The sequence below is a fragment of the Rattus norvegicus genome, chromosome 4 (assembly GCF_036323735.1).
Source record: "Rattus norvegicus strain BN/NHsdMcwi chromosome 4, GRCr8, whole genome shotgun sequence".
NCBI lineage: Eukaryota > Metazoa > Chordata > Mammalia > Rodentia > Muridae > Rattus > Rattus norvegicus.
Window position 1 is genome coordinate 182,801,627 of NC_086022.1, and position 18,761 is coordinate 182,820,387.

The 18,761-nt window shown below is 42.4% G+C and overlaps 1 protein-coding gene across 3 annotated transcripts in view; it reads left to right on the top strand.

Annotated features, from left to right (window-relative positions):
* Positions 1-17,664, top strand: part of Far2 (fatty acyl CoA reductase 2) — a 113,792-nt gene extending 96,128 nt beyond the window's left edge. For all 3 annotated transcript variants that reach the window (NM_001427803.1, XM_039108896.2, XM_006237697.5), the window contains 8 exon segments: positions 2,104-2,281; positions 3,165-3,209; positions 4,525-4,643; positions 5,289-5,356; positions 11,170-11,341; positions 14,333-14,462; positions 14,820-14,947; positions 15,903-17,664. In NM_001427803.1, the coding sequence (NP_001414732.1) occupies positions 2,104-2,281; positions 3,165-3,209; positions 4,525-4,643; positions 5,289-5,356; positions 11,170-11,341; positions 14,333-14,462; positions 14,820-14,947; positions 15,903-16,065 (1,003 nt within the window). In that variant the 3' untranslated portion in view covers positions 16,066-17,664.
* Positions 17,665-18,761: the final 1,097 nt, after the last annotated feature.

An 18,761-nucleotide genomic window follows, 5' to 3' on the forward strand; every position in this document is an offset into this window, starting at 1 on the left:
GTTCATTTACAGTTGCATAGATGCACACTTGTCCTCATGATAACCCCGGCCTTACAGCAGATAGAATCAGCCATCTTTCATGAATAAACACGAAGGGAACGTGAATGGATACACAGACAGAACTGAGTAGCAGGGGCGAGCCTTCTGCACAGTGCACTAGGTACTCATAACACATCCTTAGACATCTATGGAGCCAATACTCTGTAAGACAAGCTAACTTTCCTCACTTTGTAGAGCCCCCAGCTATGACCCTTTGCAGAGAGCAACTGTTCTGTGTGACACTGACTCCCTGTGGTTGCTGGGTTCTGATTTTCTCTTGAGATTGTTTTTCCTCGCAGCCTTGTTGATTAAACTTGTTTTTTATGGTCTGTGTTGGTGTAGGAAACTGGTCTCAGGTTAGTTAATTCACTGATTTGGAGGTGGTTGATTACTTACAAATGAGAGGAGGTGACACTCGAGCAGGGGCCCTCTGTATCTGTGACTTTTCGTCTTCACACTCAACCAACTGCCAATCTGAATGCTGTGTTTGTACTCTGCCATTATTCCATAAATACTACAACAAACACACTGCGTTTACATTATGCTCAGTGTATGAGGCAACTTAGAGACCATTTAAATACACATTAGGATATGCAAACCAATCTCCCTTGGATAGCAAGGGTTATCAAGGCCAGGTGTCTACCTTGCCTATCATTCTGTGAATTCTCCTGTGGCCACTTAATTCTGCTTGGCTTGTGTATGTATGTGTATGATGTGTATACATGTATGTGCCATGTGAGCACACGGATATGTGTACACACACGTAGAAGCATACGGTGGCTCAAAGTTGACGTCAAATATCTACTTTTCTCAATAGATTCTGTGGTATTGCAAGGCAGAGTCTCTGGGCTGACTTGGAACCTGCTGATGTGGTTTGTCCAGCTGGGCCATTTGTTCCAGTGAGCCTGTCTCTGCCTCACTGTGCTGGTATTAGAGATAGGCTGACAAATTGACTTATATGGGTTCTTGGGCTCCAAACTCTACTATTCAACACTTGCATTGCAAGTACTTTATACAAATTTAATATTTGATATAAAATTTAGTATCTTCTGTTTCTCTGTGTTTAGAGTTGTTTCAATTCTAGGGATTTTCTCTACTTTTCAACCCTAAGGCATTTGTGACCATGTTATATTCAGAACTAATAGAAGCAAAGGAAGGAAAATGAAATTATTATGGCTAGTCTTTCTATTCTGCCCCACTGTCAGTAAGAGTGATTAAAGTTCATAGTCATGACGGAATAGATCTTACCATCCGACCCAGAGTTTATCAATGTGTCATAGGAGTAGAGGGATAACTGCTAATGCTTCCTACAATCAAAATAGTACAGTTATACTTTTTCCTATAAAACCAGAACGATACACTGAACACATCAGTTTAAGGGTTGCATGAGCATGACTGGCATGTACTCTCCACCAAGCCTGACTTGCATTCAATCCCCAGAACCCACATGGTAAGAAGGAGAAGCCTGACTCCCACAAGTTGATCTCTGTAGCAAATGCACTCTCTCCCAGCATGTGCAGAAGATAAATAAATATAACTTTAATGTGTTTTAAAAGAATTACATGAACCTATTCAGGTAGCCTTAAATTTTTAGATTTTTAGCAAAAATTTAACCAAGTAGCCCTGCTACCTAAAAGAAGCACTACGTATTTAAGTGACAATAATGCTCTCTTAGAGAAGTGTCATAAACATGGGATTATCACAATGGCTCTGGCTGGGGCACAGTAGCAGCTCTTGGACATCATGGGCTTGGCACTCATACACCTTCCAGTGGACACACTGATGAGACTTACTATAGAAGTAAAGATAAGGGTTACATGGGATGCAGCAAATTATATATACATGGAAATAATCAAGTTTCTGGGTGGGAGGAAGCAGGCTTTTTACAAAGGTATATGGAGAAGGAGTGATTTGAGCACACACACTTGTTTTTGTGACCCTGAGACGGTTCTGCCTCCCAGAATTCAAGCCAGTAGGTGGAAGTTTTGTTTGACTGGCTGTGTTTGTTTTTTTCTCCTCCTACTGTACAATGGACTTTACTGAATTTTTTCCCTCTGCCTTCAGGTGGTTAGATGACTCTATCATTGAAGAGATCACTCCCAAGCTAATTGGGGACCGGCCCAATACCTACACCTACACCAAAGCCTTGGGAGAGGTAGTTGTGCAGCAAGAGAGCGGAAACTTGAATGTGGCTATCGTCAGGCCATCCATAGTGGGAGCAACCTGGCAGGAGCCTTTCCCGGTGAGCCGACACTTTTCCTGCTTTGCTTTGAGCCAGGTGCCTTAAAAGCCAACTTCTGATTGTCCTCCTCTTCCTCCTCCCTTACACCCTCCTCCTCCTCCCTTATACCCTCCTCATCCTCATCCTCCCTTACACCCTCCTCCTCCCTTACACTTTCCTCCTCTTCCTCCTCCCTTACACCCTCCTCCTCCCTTACACCCTCCTCATCTTCATCCTCATCCTCCCTTACACCCTCTACTCCTTCCCTTACACCCTCCTCCTCCTCCCTTACACCCTCCTCATCCTCATCCTCCCTTACACCCTCCTCCTCCCTTACACCCTCCTCATCCTCCCTTACACCCTCCTCCTCCCTTACACCCTCCTCATCCTCCCTTACACCCTCCTCCTCCCTTACACCTTCCTCCTCTTCCTCCTCCCTCACACCTTCCTCCTCTTCCTCCTCCCTTACACCCTCTTCCTCTTCCTTCTCCCTTACACCCTCCTCCTCCCTTACACCCTCCTCCTCCCTTACACCCTCCTCTTCCTCCTCCCTTACACCTTCCTCCTCTTCCTCCTCCCTTACACTTTCCTCCTCTTCCTCCTCCCTCACACCCTCCTCCTCTTCCTTCTCCCTTACACCCTCTTCCTTCTCCCTTACGCCCTCCTCCTCCCTTACACTCTCCTCTTCTTCCCTTATACTCTTTTTGCTCATCCCTTCATTCCTTCTCCCTCTCTCTTCCTTTCTTCTCTTTTCCTATTCTTTATGACCAATTAGTATTACAGATGGGTATGTACGCATGCACATATATGCAGACTCATACACCCTCTCCCACATAAACAGTCTGGACTGTCCAAGAACAACAATTTTCTGCAACGTGTAACCAACAGAGATCTTTCTTTCCAGGGTTGGGTTGATAATCTAAATGGACCCAGTGGACTCATTATTGCGGTAAGTACAAAGATGAGAACGAAACCCCTTGGAACAGAGAACAGTAACAGAGGCCTTACTGTTGACTTAGGGCTTCCTTGATGCAAATGTGTGGTGATAAAGGGAGCTGCTGGTCTAGATCACTAACTGGAAGGCGAGGCAGCAGGAAGTTGCTTTTATCATTAGGACAGAGGTGACTGACATGCTCAGTTGCTATTCAGGAGTTTCGCTTTGGAGATATCTGCACAACAAAAATTTTCCTTTTGTTGCCATAAAGTGGAGGTACTTTCTTTTCACTCCTTTATTAATGGCTTGAACTAATGCAGCCAGTCAGAAATAGGGTAAAAATATTAGCCTCAGGAGTGAAGGATGTCGCTCAATTGGTAGAGTGCTTGGTTTAGCATACTTGAAGCCCTGAGCTTGATCCCCAGCACTTATAAACTGAGTGTGTGTAGCACCTTACACCTGTAATCCCAGACTTCAGAGGAGAGGCAGAAGGATTAGAAGTTCAAGGCCAGCCTGTGCTACATGACAGCCTGTCAAAAAAAAAATAACCTCATTCCAAAGATTATGCAATCCTTGACACTAAAATTGACAAATGTGGGCCCACGGGCTTGTAGGCACACATTATCCTCTGACTGCTTTCTTTGCTTCCCCCAAGAGTCTAATGGGGATAAACATCATTTAAACATGGGGCTAGAACCAGTTTTATTTTAGTGCACATCAGCATGCTGACTCAGATTCCACCACTCCCCATTATATTCTTTTTTTTTTCTTTTTTTTTCTTTTTTTTCTGGAGCTGGGGACCAAACCCAGGGCCTTGCGCTTGCTAGGCAAGCGTTCTACCACTGAGCTAAATCCCCAACCCCTCCCCATTATATTCTTTTTTTTTTTTTTTTGGTTCTTTTTTTCAGAGCTGGGGACCGAACCCAGGGCCTTGCGCTTCCTAGGTAAGCGCTCTACCACTGAGCTAAATCCCCAGCCCCAGATTCTTAATAGGCAAAGAACAGCAGCTAGTTTACACACATAACCTGGGATGCACGCACACGCACACTCACACATATTCACGCACACACATGTGCACACATGTACACACATGCATGCACACACATGTGCACACACATGCACACACACATGCACACACACATGTGCACACACATGCACACACACACACACACACAAACGCACACTCGGGAGTGCACAGAAATGTGCCCATATACTGATGAATTCTTACAGCAAAATCAGAGGCCTAGTGACCAACTCCCACACACAGTGGCGAGTCCTGGCTGTGACTTTACATCTTGTTTATATTTTATGTTCCATCTCTCCTGACCAGACTGGGAAAGGATTTCTTCGGTCCATAAAAGCAACACCCATGGCAGTGGCAGATCTGATTCCAGTTGACACAGTTGTTAACCTCACCATAGCAGTAGGATGGTATACTGCCGTTCATAGGTGAGTGCACTCACGCGAGCCCCTGAGATGGGGGAGCTGACGTCAGTCATTCTTTCCATCTATAAGACTCCAGGATGATTGGATGTTTGTTCAGTATCCCCAGTGCCTCCCTGTGTGAGCTAAAGGGTATGAAAACTGATTAGTAAGTGGTGGGTCATAAAGTAATTTGCCATATAAACAATTTACCGTGGAGTTTTTGAACTGAAAAGGTGTCCTTCCTATTCAGCATCCTAAGATATTAGTTGATGAGATGGCAGCACAGTTTGTATTTTATTGAACCACTGCTTAGTTGCTGGTAAATGCCAAGAGGTAAGACAGGAAATTGTTGGCACAAAGAAAAGGCTGTGTGCATGTGGCTCTGTCTTGCCACATGTGACAAGAGAATGACGCTTTTCTCATGTGAACTCCAGCATGTGCGTTCCATGGCTATGAGACATACCAATGCGTGCACTTTATCTTTTCCATTTTTCCTATCAACCCAAAGAAAGAACTGGGCAGTGCTGTGTGGAATTGCAGAGTCTGGAAGCACTGTCTGGATGGCAGAAGCCACAGGAGGTTTCAAAACCGATCTCAGTGTTATTTTCCTTTGTCTTTGATTAGTTATCAATTTTGTCATATTTATTTAGCTTTGGTCTTATCTTCCAGACCTAAGTCAACGTTAATCTACCATTCCACATCTGGCAATCTCAATCCCTGTAACTGGTACGAAATGGGTAAGTGCCTTTAACAACGTAAGCGCTTAACTACCTGTATCAGCTAGGGGAAAAGCAATGTGCCCTGCAGCCAAGAACACAGTTGGGGAAGAATCCGAAACAAAACCATAGAGAAAAATCTCTGTGAATTGTTAATGTGCTGTAGTTAACTGGGACATAAAGTGATATGAAAGATGTTTGTGGGAATATATGATTACATGTATGATTATACATGTACATGTATGATTACATGATTACATGGAATGAAAAGTCCAACAGGAAGTTTTAAAAACAAAGTTGGCAAAAAATAAACAGTGCTGGTGGCACACCTGTGCCCTTCACAGTGGCCTTTCCCTCTGCCGCATTTCTAAGAATGCAGATGAACAGGGGCAGATTTAGAAAGGCCACATAATAGTTCACATCAGTTATGGGGTAGTATATGGCAAATCCATTTCTGCAGCTGTCTGCCTATAACTGTACAGTACCTGTGACTGTAAAAGTGTTCTGTCAGTAACATATCTCATTTATCTAGGAATCTGTCTAACCAGTCAGCCATGGTGGGCTCCTTTATTGGCTTGGAAGTTGGTTTTCTTGCTACAGTCTGAGACTGTAGACTCTCTAGCTGTTGAATTGGTCTGATTCCCATTCAGAATACATACACTGTGCCATGCATACTTTTAAAGTTGCAAACACGAAGTTATCTATGACCAAGTTATTTTCTTCATAAACCTAGTTATTTACATCATGTTTCTAAATAAGAATTAATCTCAAACTTTCTTTTTTTTTTTTGGTTCTTTTTTTCGGAGCTGGGGACCGAACCCAGGGCCTTGCGCTTCCTAGGTAAGCGCTCTACCACTGAGCTAAATCCCCAGCCCCAATCTCAAACTTTCAAAATAGCAAGATTATCTGTTTTTGTATCAGTAATGAAAGATATCTAAGATCCCACCCATATACACAGATATTAACATAAGCAAATAAGATAGAGGGAATTCAGGCTGGAGAGATGGCCCACAGTTAGGAGCGTGTACACTCTTGCAGAGGACCCAGTTTGGTTGTCAGCACCCACATCAGTTGACTCACAGTTGCCGGTAGCTAGGGCTTCAAGGTGTGTGCACATACCCACACAGAAACACAGACATACACACACAATTACAAATAAAATAAGGCCTTTTTTTAAAAAGAGCTCAGAGGCTGAAGTAGTTTTAAAAATTCTCTTCCTTCCTGAAAACTCTCATTTTGTGGAATTAGAGATGAGTAGTTAGAGGGATCTTTAAAAGAATCTAGGGTGCTTAACTTACATGAAGCCTAGAAATATCAAACAAGCTCCTTGGAATCATAAAAAGATCTATTTGGTCCCTGAAATAAAAAGTGAAGCCAGGTCTCCTGTCTCTCTTCTGTGTGAGTGATCTTTCTACCACTAATTGATAAAAGAAAATATGTTACCACTGAAGAAAAAATAAAGCCAGAGTCTTTGATTAAAGACCTTAGGCGATGCCAAGGAAATGTCTATGTGGTTACAGAAGCTAGTAGTGTTTGCTTTAAGAAACCCATACTACACAAACTCTATTGGTTTGTGTCTTAGTCACGCTTCTATTGCTCTGAAAGACACCATGACCAAGGTCATTCTTAAAGCATTTAACTGGGGACTTGCTTACAGTTTCTGAGGCTTAGTCCATTATCATCATGTTGGGAAGCATGGCAACAAGCATTGGTAGACATGGTGCCAGAAAAAATGTTGGGGCTACAGGAATCTGCAGGCAGAGAGAAGGGGTGGAGGAGAATGTGCCTTGGCCTAGCCTACATGGACTTTTGAAACCTCAAAGCCCACTTCTAGTGGCACACTTCCTCCAACAATGTCACATCTAGTCCAACAAGTCCACACCTCCAAATCCTTCTAATCCTTTCAAAGAGTGCTACTTCCTGGTGATTAAGCATTCAGATGTATGAACCTATGGGAGCCATTCTTATCCAAACCACCACTTCTTGTCTACATATAAGGGACTAGGTCTACTTGCCCAAGACCCTTGGAAATGAATTTAAAGACCTAATGATAATAGAAGATTAAAGAAAGCATGACTTCCCAGCGACACATCTCCCCTTTCTGTGTTACAGCACTAACTCACTCTACATGCTTCAGGGATAGCATCTGAGCAGTAATGCTGCAGAACAGTCAGGCACCATAGCGTGTTGTATGATAGGTTATAACTTGAGAAATTCCTTTCCAGGAATGATAAATACTGTATGTACATGCTTATCCTCCCCTCACACCACAGCAGATGCGATCAGGTAGTCATGTCCTTCATCCAGTGCACACCACAGCAGATATGCTGAAGTGGTCATATTCTTCATCCAGTGCACACCACAGCAGATATGCTGAAGTGGTCATATTCTTCATCCAGTGCACACCACAGCAGATATGCTTAGGTGATCATATCCTTCATCCATTGCACACCACAGCACATATGCTGAAGTGGTCATATTCTTCATCCAGTGTACACCACAGCAGATATGCTTAGGTGATCATATTCTTCATCCAGTGCACACCACAGCAGATATGCTGAAGTGGTCATATCCTTCATCCAGTGCACACCACAGCAGATATGCTTAGGTGATCATATCCTTCATCCATTGCACACCACAGTAGATATGCTTAGGTGGTCCTATCCTTCATCCAGTGCCAAGCCTCTACACGAGAAGCACCCTAATAGAGAACATTAGGATGCCATTATTTGCTAATTCATGATTAACTTGAATTAATCATTTATGCCTAACAACAGGGTTATTCAAAGTGATCAAAATGCTTCCAGATGGAACTATTAGTAAAGCCATCATAGGCTGAACATTTGTAGTTTTAAGTGCCCTGAAGAATAAATGACAGCTGGATGGATGGACATGTAACATCCATTTAGTTGTCTCTAATACCGTTCAAGGGGGGGGGGGGGAGCCTTCACTTCATATACTTCTTAAACATTTATCAGACTTATACCTAGGAGCTAGGAGGTATATACATTTTGTTAATAATTAATGGTATCTTTATAAAGAGATACATTATCAAATGGTTACTGGAAAGACATGAAATTGATTAGTATATTGATCTTATAGCCAGCTAAACTATCACAGGTTAAGCATTTCCTGGTCTGAACATCTAAAACGATCTTTTAAAAAGTCTGTTTTAGTGACAGGATACCACAGTGAAACAACTAAAGAGTCAAGATAGAATTAAGAAATAGGAAGTTATTATGCATTACTGAGATACTCTTTCATTCAGTTCAAACATATTCACTGTCAGCCTCTGTGTAGGGACAAAAGCAAGATTATACATAGGATATGGTTAAGTGCTTGAAGAAAAACAGACTGAGGTAAGGATGATTTCTTATGGGGAGGCCAAGGTAATGTGACACCTCAGCAAAGATCTGAGTCAAGTGAGTGCTGGTCAGAAGACAGCTGAAAGGTGTCTCATAGCCTGAAGAAACCATCAGTACAGTAGCTCTTTACTCATATTCAAGGACAAGAAGGCTATCTTATCTTGAGCAGCGACTAGAGGTAAATGATGGAAAATGAACCCAGAAGGATGAGCGCGGGAGTGAGGACCAGGCAGATCATGCATGCCTTCTCCTTTTTCTGTATGAGAAGACACGGATGCTAAAAGGTCTTACCAACTGGACTAAGGGGTTTGCTTCCCTCCAAAGGAGAGAGTCTAATATGGGTTCTGTAAAATGAAGTTACACTCTAAGTGGCATTTTCAAAGACTAACCCTAGCTGCTATCTGGAGATCAGACTACTGGGGCACAAGAGCCGGGGCAGAGTCCAATGGTGAGTCTATCCCAATACACAAGCAACAGAGACAGCTCCTACCCAATGACAACAGTGCAAATAGTGAAGCTGGACACTTTTCAAGGGAAAAGCCAATTATTCTGGTGTTCAGTGTTGTAAGAGTTGTTGAACAAAGAAGAGAATCAAGATGACCCTCACGGTTTTGGTTGACTTCCTGGAAAGGGGGGGAAAGAATTATCATTTAAAGGTGCTGTACAATGTGTCAGGAAGGGCAGTTATATCAAGAGGTTGATTTTATAGCTGTTAAAATGTGAAGGTTCACTGCCTATGTTGCCTTGATAAAACACACAGACCACAAACAACTTGGAGGAAGAAGGAATTTACTTTGTTTATACTCTAGATTACAGTCTACCATTGAGGCAGGAACAGGCAGAAACTTGAAGGCAGGCCCAGTTGCTATTCTACACAGCATCACTCCTGACCAAGAAACTGACTCACGGTCATGTAGGAGTGATGCTTGCTCATCTGCACAGGCTCTCATTAGCTTTCTGATACAGTCCAAGACTGCTTGCCCAGATGTCTTAGTCCCCATTCTATTGCTGTGAAGAGATTCCATGACCACAGCAACTCTTAAAAAGAAAACATTTCATTGGGACTTGGCTACAGTCTCAGAGGTTTAGCCCATTATCGTCATTGTAGGACGCATGACTGCATGCAAGCAGGCATGGTGCTGAAGAAAGAGCTGGGAGTTCTATGTATGGATCTGCATGCAGCAAGAAGAAGAAGAAGGAGGAGTGAGAGGAGGAGGAGGAAGAAAGAAGAAGAGGAAGAAGAGGAAGAGGAAGAGGAAGAGGAAGAAGAAGAAGAAACACTGAACCTGTCTTGGGCTTTTAAAACCTGAAATTCCACTCCCAGTGAAACACTTCCTCCAACAAAGAGCTATACCCAATCCAACAAGGCCACACCTCCTATTCTTTCTCAAGTAGTACCACTGCCTATGACTAAGCATTCAAATATGTGAGCCTATGGAGGCCTTTGTAACTCAAACCACCATGTGAAGGATGGTGCTACCCACAGTGGGCTGGCACATTCTGTATCCAATTAAAAATCAAAAAAACACCCTAAGACATGCCTAGAGGCCAGTCTGATCCAGACCATTTTTCAATTGATGTAGACAAGTTTTTCAATTAACTTTCTCTTCTTTGAGTTAAAGCTAACCAAAAAAGATGTATTTCACATGTTGATTTCTTGGGGGTGTCTTTTAAAAGACAACAATAATCAAATTACCACAATAACTGATAACTTCATCATAATTGAAAAGATCCAATTAAGTTAAAATTGAATTTAAATGAATATTCTCAAAGAGACCATTATATCTACAAACATTAAAAATTTAAAATAAGCTACTCTAAATATTATAAAAATGAAGACAATTATAAAATCTCTGTGGTACCTTAAGTGAACCACCCAAGGAAATCCATCTTTATTCTTTTATGCAAACTCTGTTAAGAACATTTAACCTTAAGAAAAGCAACAGCCAAGATCTTTCCTGATGGCTTTGCAAGGGGTCCTCCCAACCTCTGCTGCAGGCCTTTCAGAACAGATCTGAAAACCCAGGATTGAACAGATATACATCCTTTTGAACCGCCTGTCCTCATAGTGGGTAAGAAATGTCCTCAATTATTTGACAGTAAATGTTTTCAGAAAAGTTCAGGCATAGCAGTGTATGCCTTTTATCCCAGCATTTGGGAAGCAGAGACAAGAGGATCTCTGTGAGTTCAAGGCAGCCCCGTGTACATAGTGAGTTTCAGGACAATCACCACAGCTGTAAAATGAGACCCTATCTCAATCCTCTACCCCTAAAAAAAGAATCCATTCCTGGTATAGTCACATTGCTTAAATGTACAGGTGTTTGCCTGGCAGGCATAGAAATCTTCATGCTCTCAGAAAGATTCTTGATGTTATACAGCAAACACGGTCTGTCATTGTGTTCTGCAGACAGCTTGAGGATGATGGACTTATATTCTCTGAGATGTAGCACTTCCTCTTTTTTGTTCCAGGATTACAGGTCTTGGCGACCGTCGAAAAGATCCCATTTGAGAGTGCTTTCAGAAGGCCAAATGCTGACTTCACCACCAACAATTTCACTACCCAGTATTGGAACACCGTCAGCCACTGGGCTCCGGCCATCATCTATGACTTCTATCTGAGGCTTACTGGAAGGAAACCCAGGTGAGAAGTTGGGGCAATGGTTTTACAAGTATCAGTGCATGGAGCCCAAAGTCCTTAATCCTCTCTGCAGCTGAGGATTAAAGAAAAAAAATGTCTCTGTCATGCACACACATGCATGAACACACACACACACACACACACAAACATACATACATTCATACAAACACATACACACACGACACATATTTACACAATCACACACACACACACACACACACACACACACACACACACTCAAGACACAACGATGACACCAGCCTCACTCACTGCTTGTTGTGTGGCCATCCTGTGGCAAGAACTATTGATGGTCCCATTTTCATCTTTACGCTTGAGGGCTAACATCTCTGCCATTTAAAGGGAAGCTAAGGGCAAAATCTGCAGTCTTACACAGTGGTCCTCAACCAACCTGTGGATCACAATAAAGATTTACAACTCATAACAGCAGCCAAACTGCAGTTATGAACTAACGAAAAAAATGTATGGCTGGGGGTGGGGGGTCACTACCACATGAATAACTAAATGTATTAAAGGATTGGTCATTAGGGAAGTTGAGAACTTCTGGTCTAACAGGAAGTGACTAACAGGAAGTGATCAAGGAAGGAAGTACAGAAAGCCACCTCCCAGCTCCTACTACAGAATAGGTTCACTGACTGACAAGGGACAAGGTGCCAAGCAAAGCCAGCTCTGTCACCGCCCAACAGACACAAAGCACATCTCCTACCTCCACGACATGTTCGGCCAGAAGAGATCCCTGGAATCACAGTATAAACAGGAACAGGACGGGCCTCTGAGCAGCCCCTTTGTGAGGTGGAAGGCCTTTCTGATACATCCAGCACTCCCTGGACTAATACAGAAAACATCAGCAACAGGAAGGCCGTGTGGCTCACCTGCCTTCTCTCACCCACCTGAGGAGGCAGGCACTGTGACAGGGTGGAAAACATCTGTGTGAGCACCTCACGCCCTCATATAGATGGGAGAAGAAAAACGTAAGAAGAAATTCTAGGTCCTTCAGATAGGTAAGGTTGAAGGGTTAGGAATGCCTGGATAAAGCAAGGTTTGGTGGATAAAAGAGAAACAGGAAACAGAAAAAAAAAACCAATATGCATTTTGTTTGGAAGAAACTAAGTCATACTGGATCAGACAGTGAGTTCTTCTGTTTCTGTGATATAATTTTTTAAAATAGTCTTTCATTTCTTTACATTATTTATTGTATATGTACTACCTCTACACAGGAGCAGAGACCAGAGGGCACCTTGTAGGGAGGTTGGTTCTCTACCACGAGTGTTCTGAACACAGACTGACTTGGCAGCAAGCACCTTTACCCACTCAACTGTCCATTACTGGCCCCAAAACCATCCTCTCATGGTTTTTTACAGGACCAGTTACTGTAGGGTCTGACATTGTGAAGTTGGGAGACAGGATTAAAATCTTGGCCCCTCACTAATTTAGCCATGAGCCATAAATATACTTTCTAAATTTTAACTCTTCTATAAAAAGGGGAGAGAAAACGTAAGTATTTGACATAAAGGAGCGTAGACTGTAATAATCACTGTTGTGACTAAGTTCTAAGTTTTTCTTCATATGTTTTATTTTTTGCATACAAAAGGCCTCTACCTAAGAATAACATTTTTGTTGTTTTTCTAAAAATTAATACCCCTTGGACAAGTGATTTACTGTACAACTATTGTTCCTAGACTATTTAAATCTACTTCCCAAACGAGAAATTTCCCATGACATTTTCTCAATAGTTGATGGGAACTTGAACAAAGAATAAGACCAAATTCCCAATTTGGTCACAATTTGTAACAGAATTGACTACACTCCAGTGCCAAGCTGAGCTTAACCAGAGACTTGGCCTGGAGCATTTCCTATGTGACATGAACATAATCTTTCTGAAAAGATAGTATGAATAAATTCTGGCTACTTCACAGTCCTAAGAGGTTTCTAGAGAAGAGCTGGTTCATACTAAGACCATGGGCACTCTGTTGTGAGCAAAGGACACAGGGTAGTGGAACTACAAGGGCAGTTCTCTGGGGTTTGTCAGAACTAGGTTAGAGTTTAAATGCTGACACTCTTACACTTAGGAACCATATTCAGAAAAATGCAGTAAAGGAGCTACTTAAAAGGTTACTATGGAAACCAGCAGTTAGTATTTTCTAGAAATACCAGCATTGCACCTAACAGAGTAGATTAATAAATATTAAGTTTTTCTTAAGTCTGAATTACAGCCAGCCTCTGCTTCAGCAAACACTACAATGCTGCCTAGTTTTCATATAAGACCTGAGGTCATAGTTCTATTTTTACAAATTTAAGAAAATGTAATAAAAAGAAATTAGCTTTCTAAAAGATCTGACTCAAAATTAAAAACAAAAACTGTAATTCTTTCAGTCAAGTAACTAGCTTAGTTTTGCAATGTCTGATGAGAGAGAGTGGGGTGTTTGGGAGGAGCTGAATGTCTGATAGACACTGTTCAGTTCATTCTCTCTCAGTTGTTTAACAGAATTAAAGTGGAAAGTGAGGAGAAGTAGTAAGAATTCTAACTTTCACAGAAATTTATAAAAACCTTTCTAGTACCACAAGTAGATTTTAGCGAGAATGAGCAACTTGTTGGATTTACTGCTAGGACTCACTTACATGAAGGAAGATATGTTACTCTATAAAAGATAAACATGAAGGTTGATAGCAGAAATTGGTATTGTAAAACTAGCCAAAAGAGGGAAGAGATCCAACTCAAAAGAGAATTCTGAGAATTTGGAGGAGAGTATATTTTTATTTGTTTTGTTCTTTAAAGACAGTTTTACTGGACTTGACTTCGGTAAGTAGTCCAGGCTGATCTTGATCTCCTAGCGGTCTTCCTGCCTTGGCCTCCTGAGTGCTGGTGTCACTGCCAGCACTTGCACTTCCTCAATGATATTCGGCCACCCTCCCCTGTGTAGGAAGAGCTGGTGGGCAGGATGCACGGCGCCAGCTCCTAACTGGTCTTTCTCTCAGGATGCTGAAGCTCATGAACCGGCTGCTAAAAACCATTTCCATGCTGGAGTATTTCATCAACCACAGCTGGGAATGGAGCACAAACAACACTGAGATGCTTCTGTCAGAGCTCAGTCCTGAAGACCAGAGAGTAAGTATGGCTCTGACTCCAGAGCACAATGGGAACTCAGAATTATGTGACCAGATGATGGGGGAGTGTCAGGTATACAGACAGAGGACCCCCCGCCCCCAAGAAAACAGATAATTATGTCAGCTGTCACAGGGAACAAGTTCAGTGCCACTAAGAGAACCAGTTTGTGGATTGTGATTGGCCATTCACTGCTGCTGGTATGGTGGCCAGCTTGGTAATAGTGATGGGGTTGGGGCTGGGTCCCTGAGGCTCACTGGCCAGTAATTCTAGCCATATTGATGAGCTCCAGGTACCCACAGTGGACAAGGTGACTGCCTGGCAGTACAATGCTGGCAGCCCATATCTCTTGTTTTGCAGGTATTCAACTTTGATGTGCGTCAGTTGAACTGGCTTGAATACATTGAGAATTATGTTTTGGGGGTTAAGAAGTATCTACTGAAAGAGGATCTGGCTGGTATCCCCAAAGCAAAGCAACACCTAAAAAGGTAGGAACATTTGTATCAATCTGTGAGGTGCTACTGCTGACTGATTTTATACTAGGATGTGTATGAATCACTCAGCATTTATGCAGCAGCTATTAAGGCTGGATTCACACTTCCTGAGCATTACAGACCCTGCATTCCATACCAGCCTATAATACACATGGTCGATCTAGACCTCACTGCACTCTGGAGCGAGGCTTGAGCCCAAGTCTGTTTCTGTGCATCTTATCACAGCATGACCTCAGGAATACCCACCCAAAGGGCAGATCATGCTACATAACTTGGAAAATCACATACCTGCTCTTCAGTTCCTACCGTTCCTTCCTACTTTAGATTCCTGACAAGTAAGAGGATTTGGGTCATGATTCCTGCAAAAGCTAACAGTCTACAGTGCAGATGGTAAGAAGGGAAAGATAGACCTGTAAAAGGAAGGACACTTGAAAAGCAGGCTTCAAAGTTCACTATCTACCCTCTAGCCAGTAAGACAATGATGGTTTTTAAACTGTGCGTGGTATGTAAGTTTGCATGTCATGGTACCTGTGGAAGTCAGGGGACAACTTGGAGGAGTCAACATCCCTCTTTTGACCCTTACATGGGTTCTAACTCAAGTTCCAGGTTTGCTCCAAAAGTGCACTTACTAAACTTAGCAGTCTCCCTGGTCAGAGATGGTTTTCAATATTGAAAGACCAGAGTGGATTTTGAAAATATGACTTTCATCCATGAATCATGATTTCAAAAGAGCCTCAGAGAAGTAGGGGGAAGAGTAACAAGCTGTAAAAATATGAGGGAAGCCTGGTAACTCAGTAGGAAACGAGAGATATAAAAAGCAAGAGCACCACGCCATGCCATGGGCTCTGAGAACTTGGGATTTGCTGGTCACAGACAGAACACTTTTACACTTTGGGTAACAGATGGATGCAGGTGCTGTGTTAACTATGCTTTTATCTCTGACCCTCAGGCTCCGGAATATTCACTACCTCTTCAACACTGCCCTGTTTCTTATCATCTGGCGCCTCCTCATTGCAAGGTCTCAGATGGCTCGGAACATCTGGTTCTTCATTGTGAGCTTCTGTTACAAGTTCATCTCCTACTTCCGGGCCTCCAGCACACTCAAGGTCTAAGAACATTATACCAGCCCATCATCTGGGACCTCAGATACCTCTAAGGCAGTAAACTGGGTCTTAAGCTAGAAAGTAACAAGCAGCACACCAAGCTTCCAGTCGAAGTTGCCATTCCATCTTCTTCCCTATTCTTGAGAGAGAGGGAGAGAGGGAGAGTATTTGTGTGTGTGTGTGTGTGTGTGTGTGTGTGTGTGTGTGTGTGTGTGTGTGTGTGCGCGCGCGCGCGCTTGGTTGGTTGGTTGGTTGGTTGGTTGGTTGGTTGGGTTTTTTCCTTAGTTTTTGTTTTGGTTCAGTGAGGAAAGTCAGACTGCATACATTTACAAAAACGTAACTTCCAGATTATGTCCTGACACCACCACCCCACACTATCACACATGAAGCATGAAAGCACTTATTTTCCTTTATTTAGCTTTTCTTCCCAACAAAACTAATTTTAACTCACTGAGCATGGAAAAACACATGGCAGAAGGCTAAGCAGGCCAGAGAAAGGCAGCACCAAGCAGGGGAGCATGCTCTGCACCAAGGCAAGAGCTTCCAACCATTGTAAACTGTGCAAAGCTCGACCTCCTTACCATACTGCACAAGCAGCCTTCTGTGTTAAACACTACAGCCCTGGTTGAGGGGGAAGTGGGCTCGTGCCTATCCTGTTTCTCACCTCTGTCCACACTTTAACCCTAAAAGGAACGTAGATAAGTACACACCAAGTAAGAAATTGAATCATACATGCACCAGGGAGTATTTCGTTTAACATGACTTGGACATCCCCTATTCTACAATTTTAATCACTATTATCCTGAAAGCCTCTCAAGTCCCTTTCTTATTTAATGATGTTGCCAAAGCCCTTCTACTTAAGTATCTCACTCAGGCCTCAGTCAGAAAGGATGATGGGGAGTGAGATGTTCCTAGACTAGAGCCATGGAAACCCTCCTGACCTTTGCCAGTGAGGAAAGCAAAACTTCAAATAAAGTTTTAAGTTCTAGTTTCTGTCTTCATGTGTGGAGTTGGGAGGAGCACACTCCTGGTCACCTGAGGCCCCTTGTACATCAGTCATCCCAGTCACATGTTAATTAATTCCATTCACAAATTCTCATACTCATAAGCTGGCACCCAGTTTTGCTCACATTTGAGATGAGGGCATACTGAACTGCAGATCTCTGCATGGTAACATGAAATATTCAAATTAATGTCCACACATATCACTGAAAACCACAAACGAGCAGTTAGCACGTGTATGCTCACATTCTGATGGCTGAAGTGTGGCCAGCACTGAGGTCTCCTCAGAACCACGAGGAACATATTGGGAGAACCCTTTCTGGCACAGTTTCTGCAAACTTGATTAAGGTCAGTGACTACTGTCCAGACAGAAAACTCAACTCTGAAATAAAGCACCTGTGGGTTTCCCCATGGGACACATCTGCAAGACACCTCTGAGTTACATCAAAGACACCACCTAAGGATACAATAACAGGAACTCAAGACACAGGAAAAGACTAAAATGACAGTTGTAAAGATTTACTACCTTTTGATCATTGTTTCATCAATCCAAGAAATCCAGCGACTGAGTTTGAACTTCGGTTAAATAAAACTCTGAATTACTAACTCCTGTCTTGAGTGTAATAACTGCTGACCAGTTCCCACAACATGTCTTCAAAACAACAACAACAACAACAACAAAGAAAAAAAAAAACCAGACAATCCTCTCAAAATTCTCAGCCAAATAAAATTACAGGAGTAACATTAATTAGAGGAACACACACAAGGTACACACTGATTCCACTTTCTTCTTGTGACACTAACTGGGTCATATTTGCTTGAGAATTCTGTGGGATCTGACACATGGCACAAATTTACCTTGCAATGCTTAAACAGGAAAAGTAGGTAACTATGAACGAAGTTCCCACCATTGGAAAATCCACACCAGGATCAGTTAACTACACAAATCATAATATGTATACAACAATAGGGAAAATTTATCTACTTGGATGAAGATAAAAGAATAAAAGTACATGCTTGAAAACAAGTCCTGGCAAAAGGAGAGTTGAATATGACCACAGTGTCCTTTACACATGTGAGAAAAATGTCAACAAGAACCATTATGCTTAACATATGCTAACAAAAACTTATAAAACGTCTTGATAACATGTAATCTGTACCATGATGCTAGAAATGGTGACTAGAGAGCCACTAAGGCAACTAATACATACCCCAGAAAAGCACTTCATGCTTCTGCATTCAGAGTTCTAACTCATTTAAATAACTTAGCAGATTGTGGTAGAGAACTTCCAAATAGTATTTGTCTCAGTCACTGTTCTATTGCTAAGAAACACCACCAATGACCCAGGCAACTCTCATGAAGTATTTAATGCTTCCTTTTATGCTTATTGTTTCAGAGGCTTATTCTTTTATCATCATGGCAGGGAAAATGGTGCAGGAGCCATAGAAGCTATGTCTTGATCTGCAGACAGACAGAGAGGGCCTGAAATAGGCTTGTGAAACCTCAAAGACCACCACCACTAATAAACTCCCAAGACCAGACCTTCTAATCCCTTCAAACAGTTCCCACTCCACAGCAATTAAGCATTCAGATATGAGCCCATTGGGACCATTCTCACTCAAACCACATTATTATAACACAATGACACAAAAATTAAATCAACCTAGTTTCCAAAATCATCAGTAACTCTTAAAAGTTCACT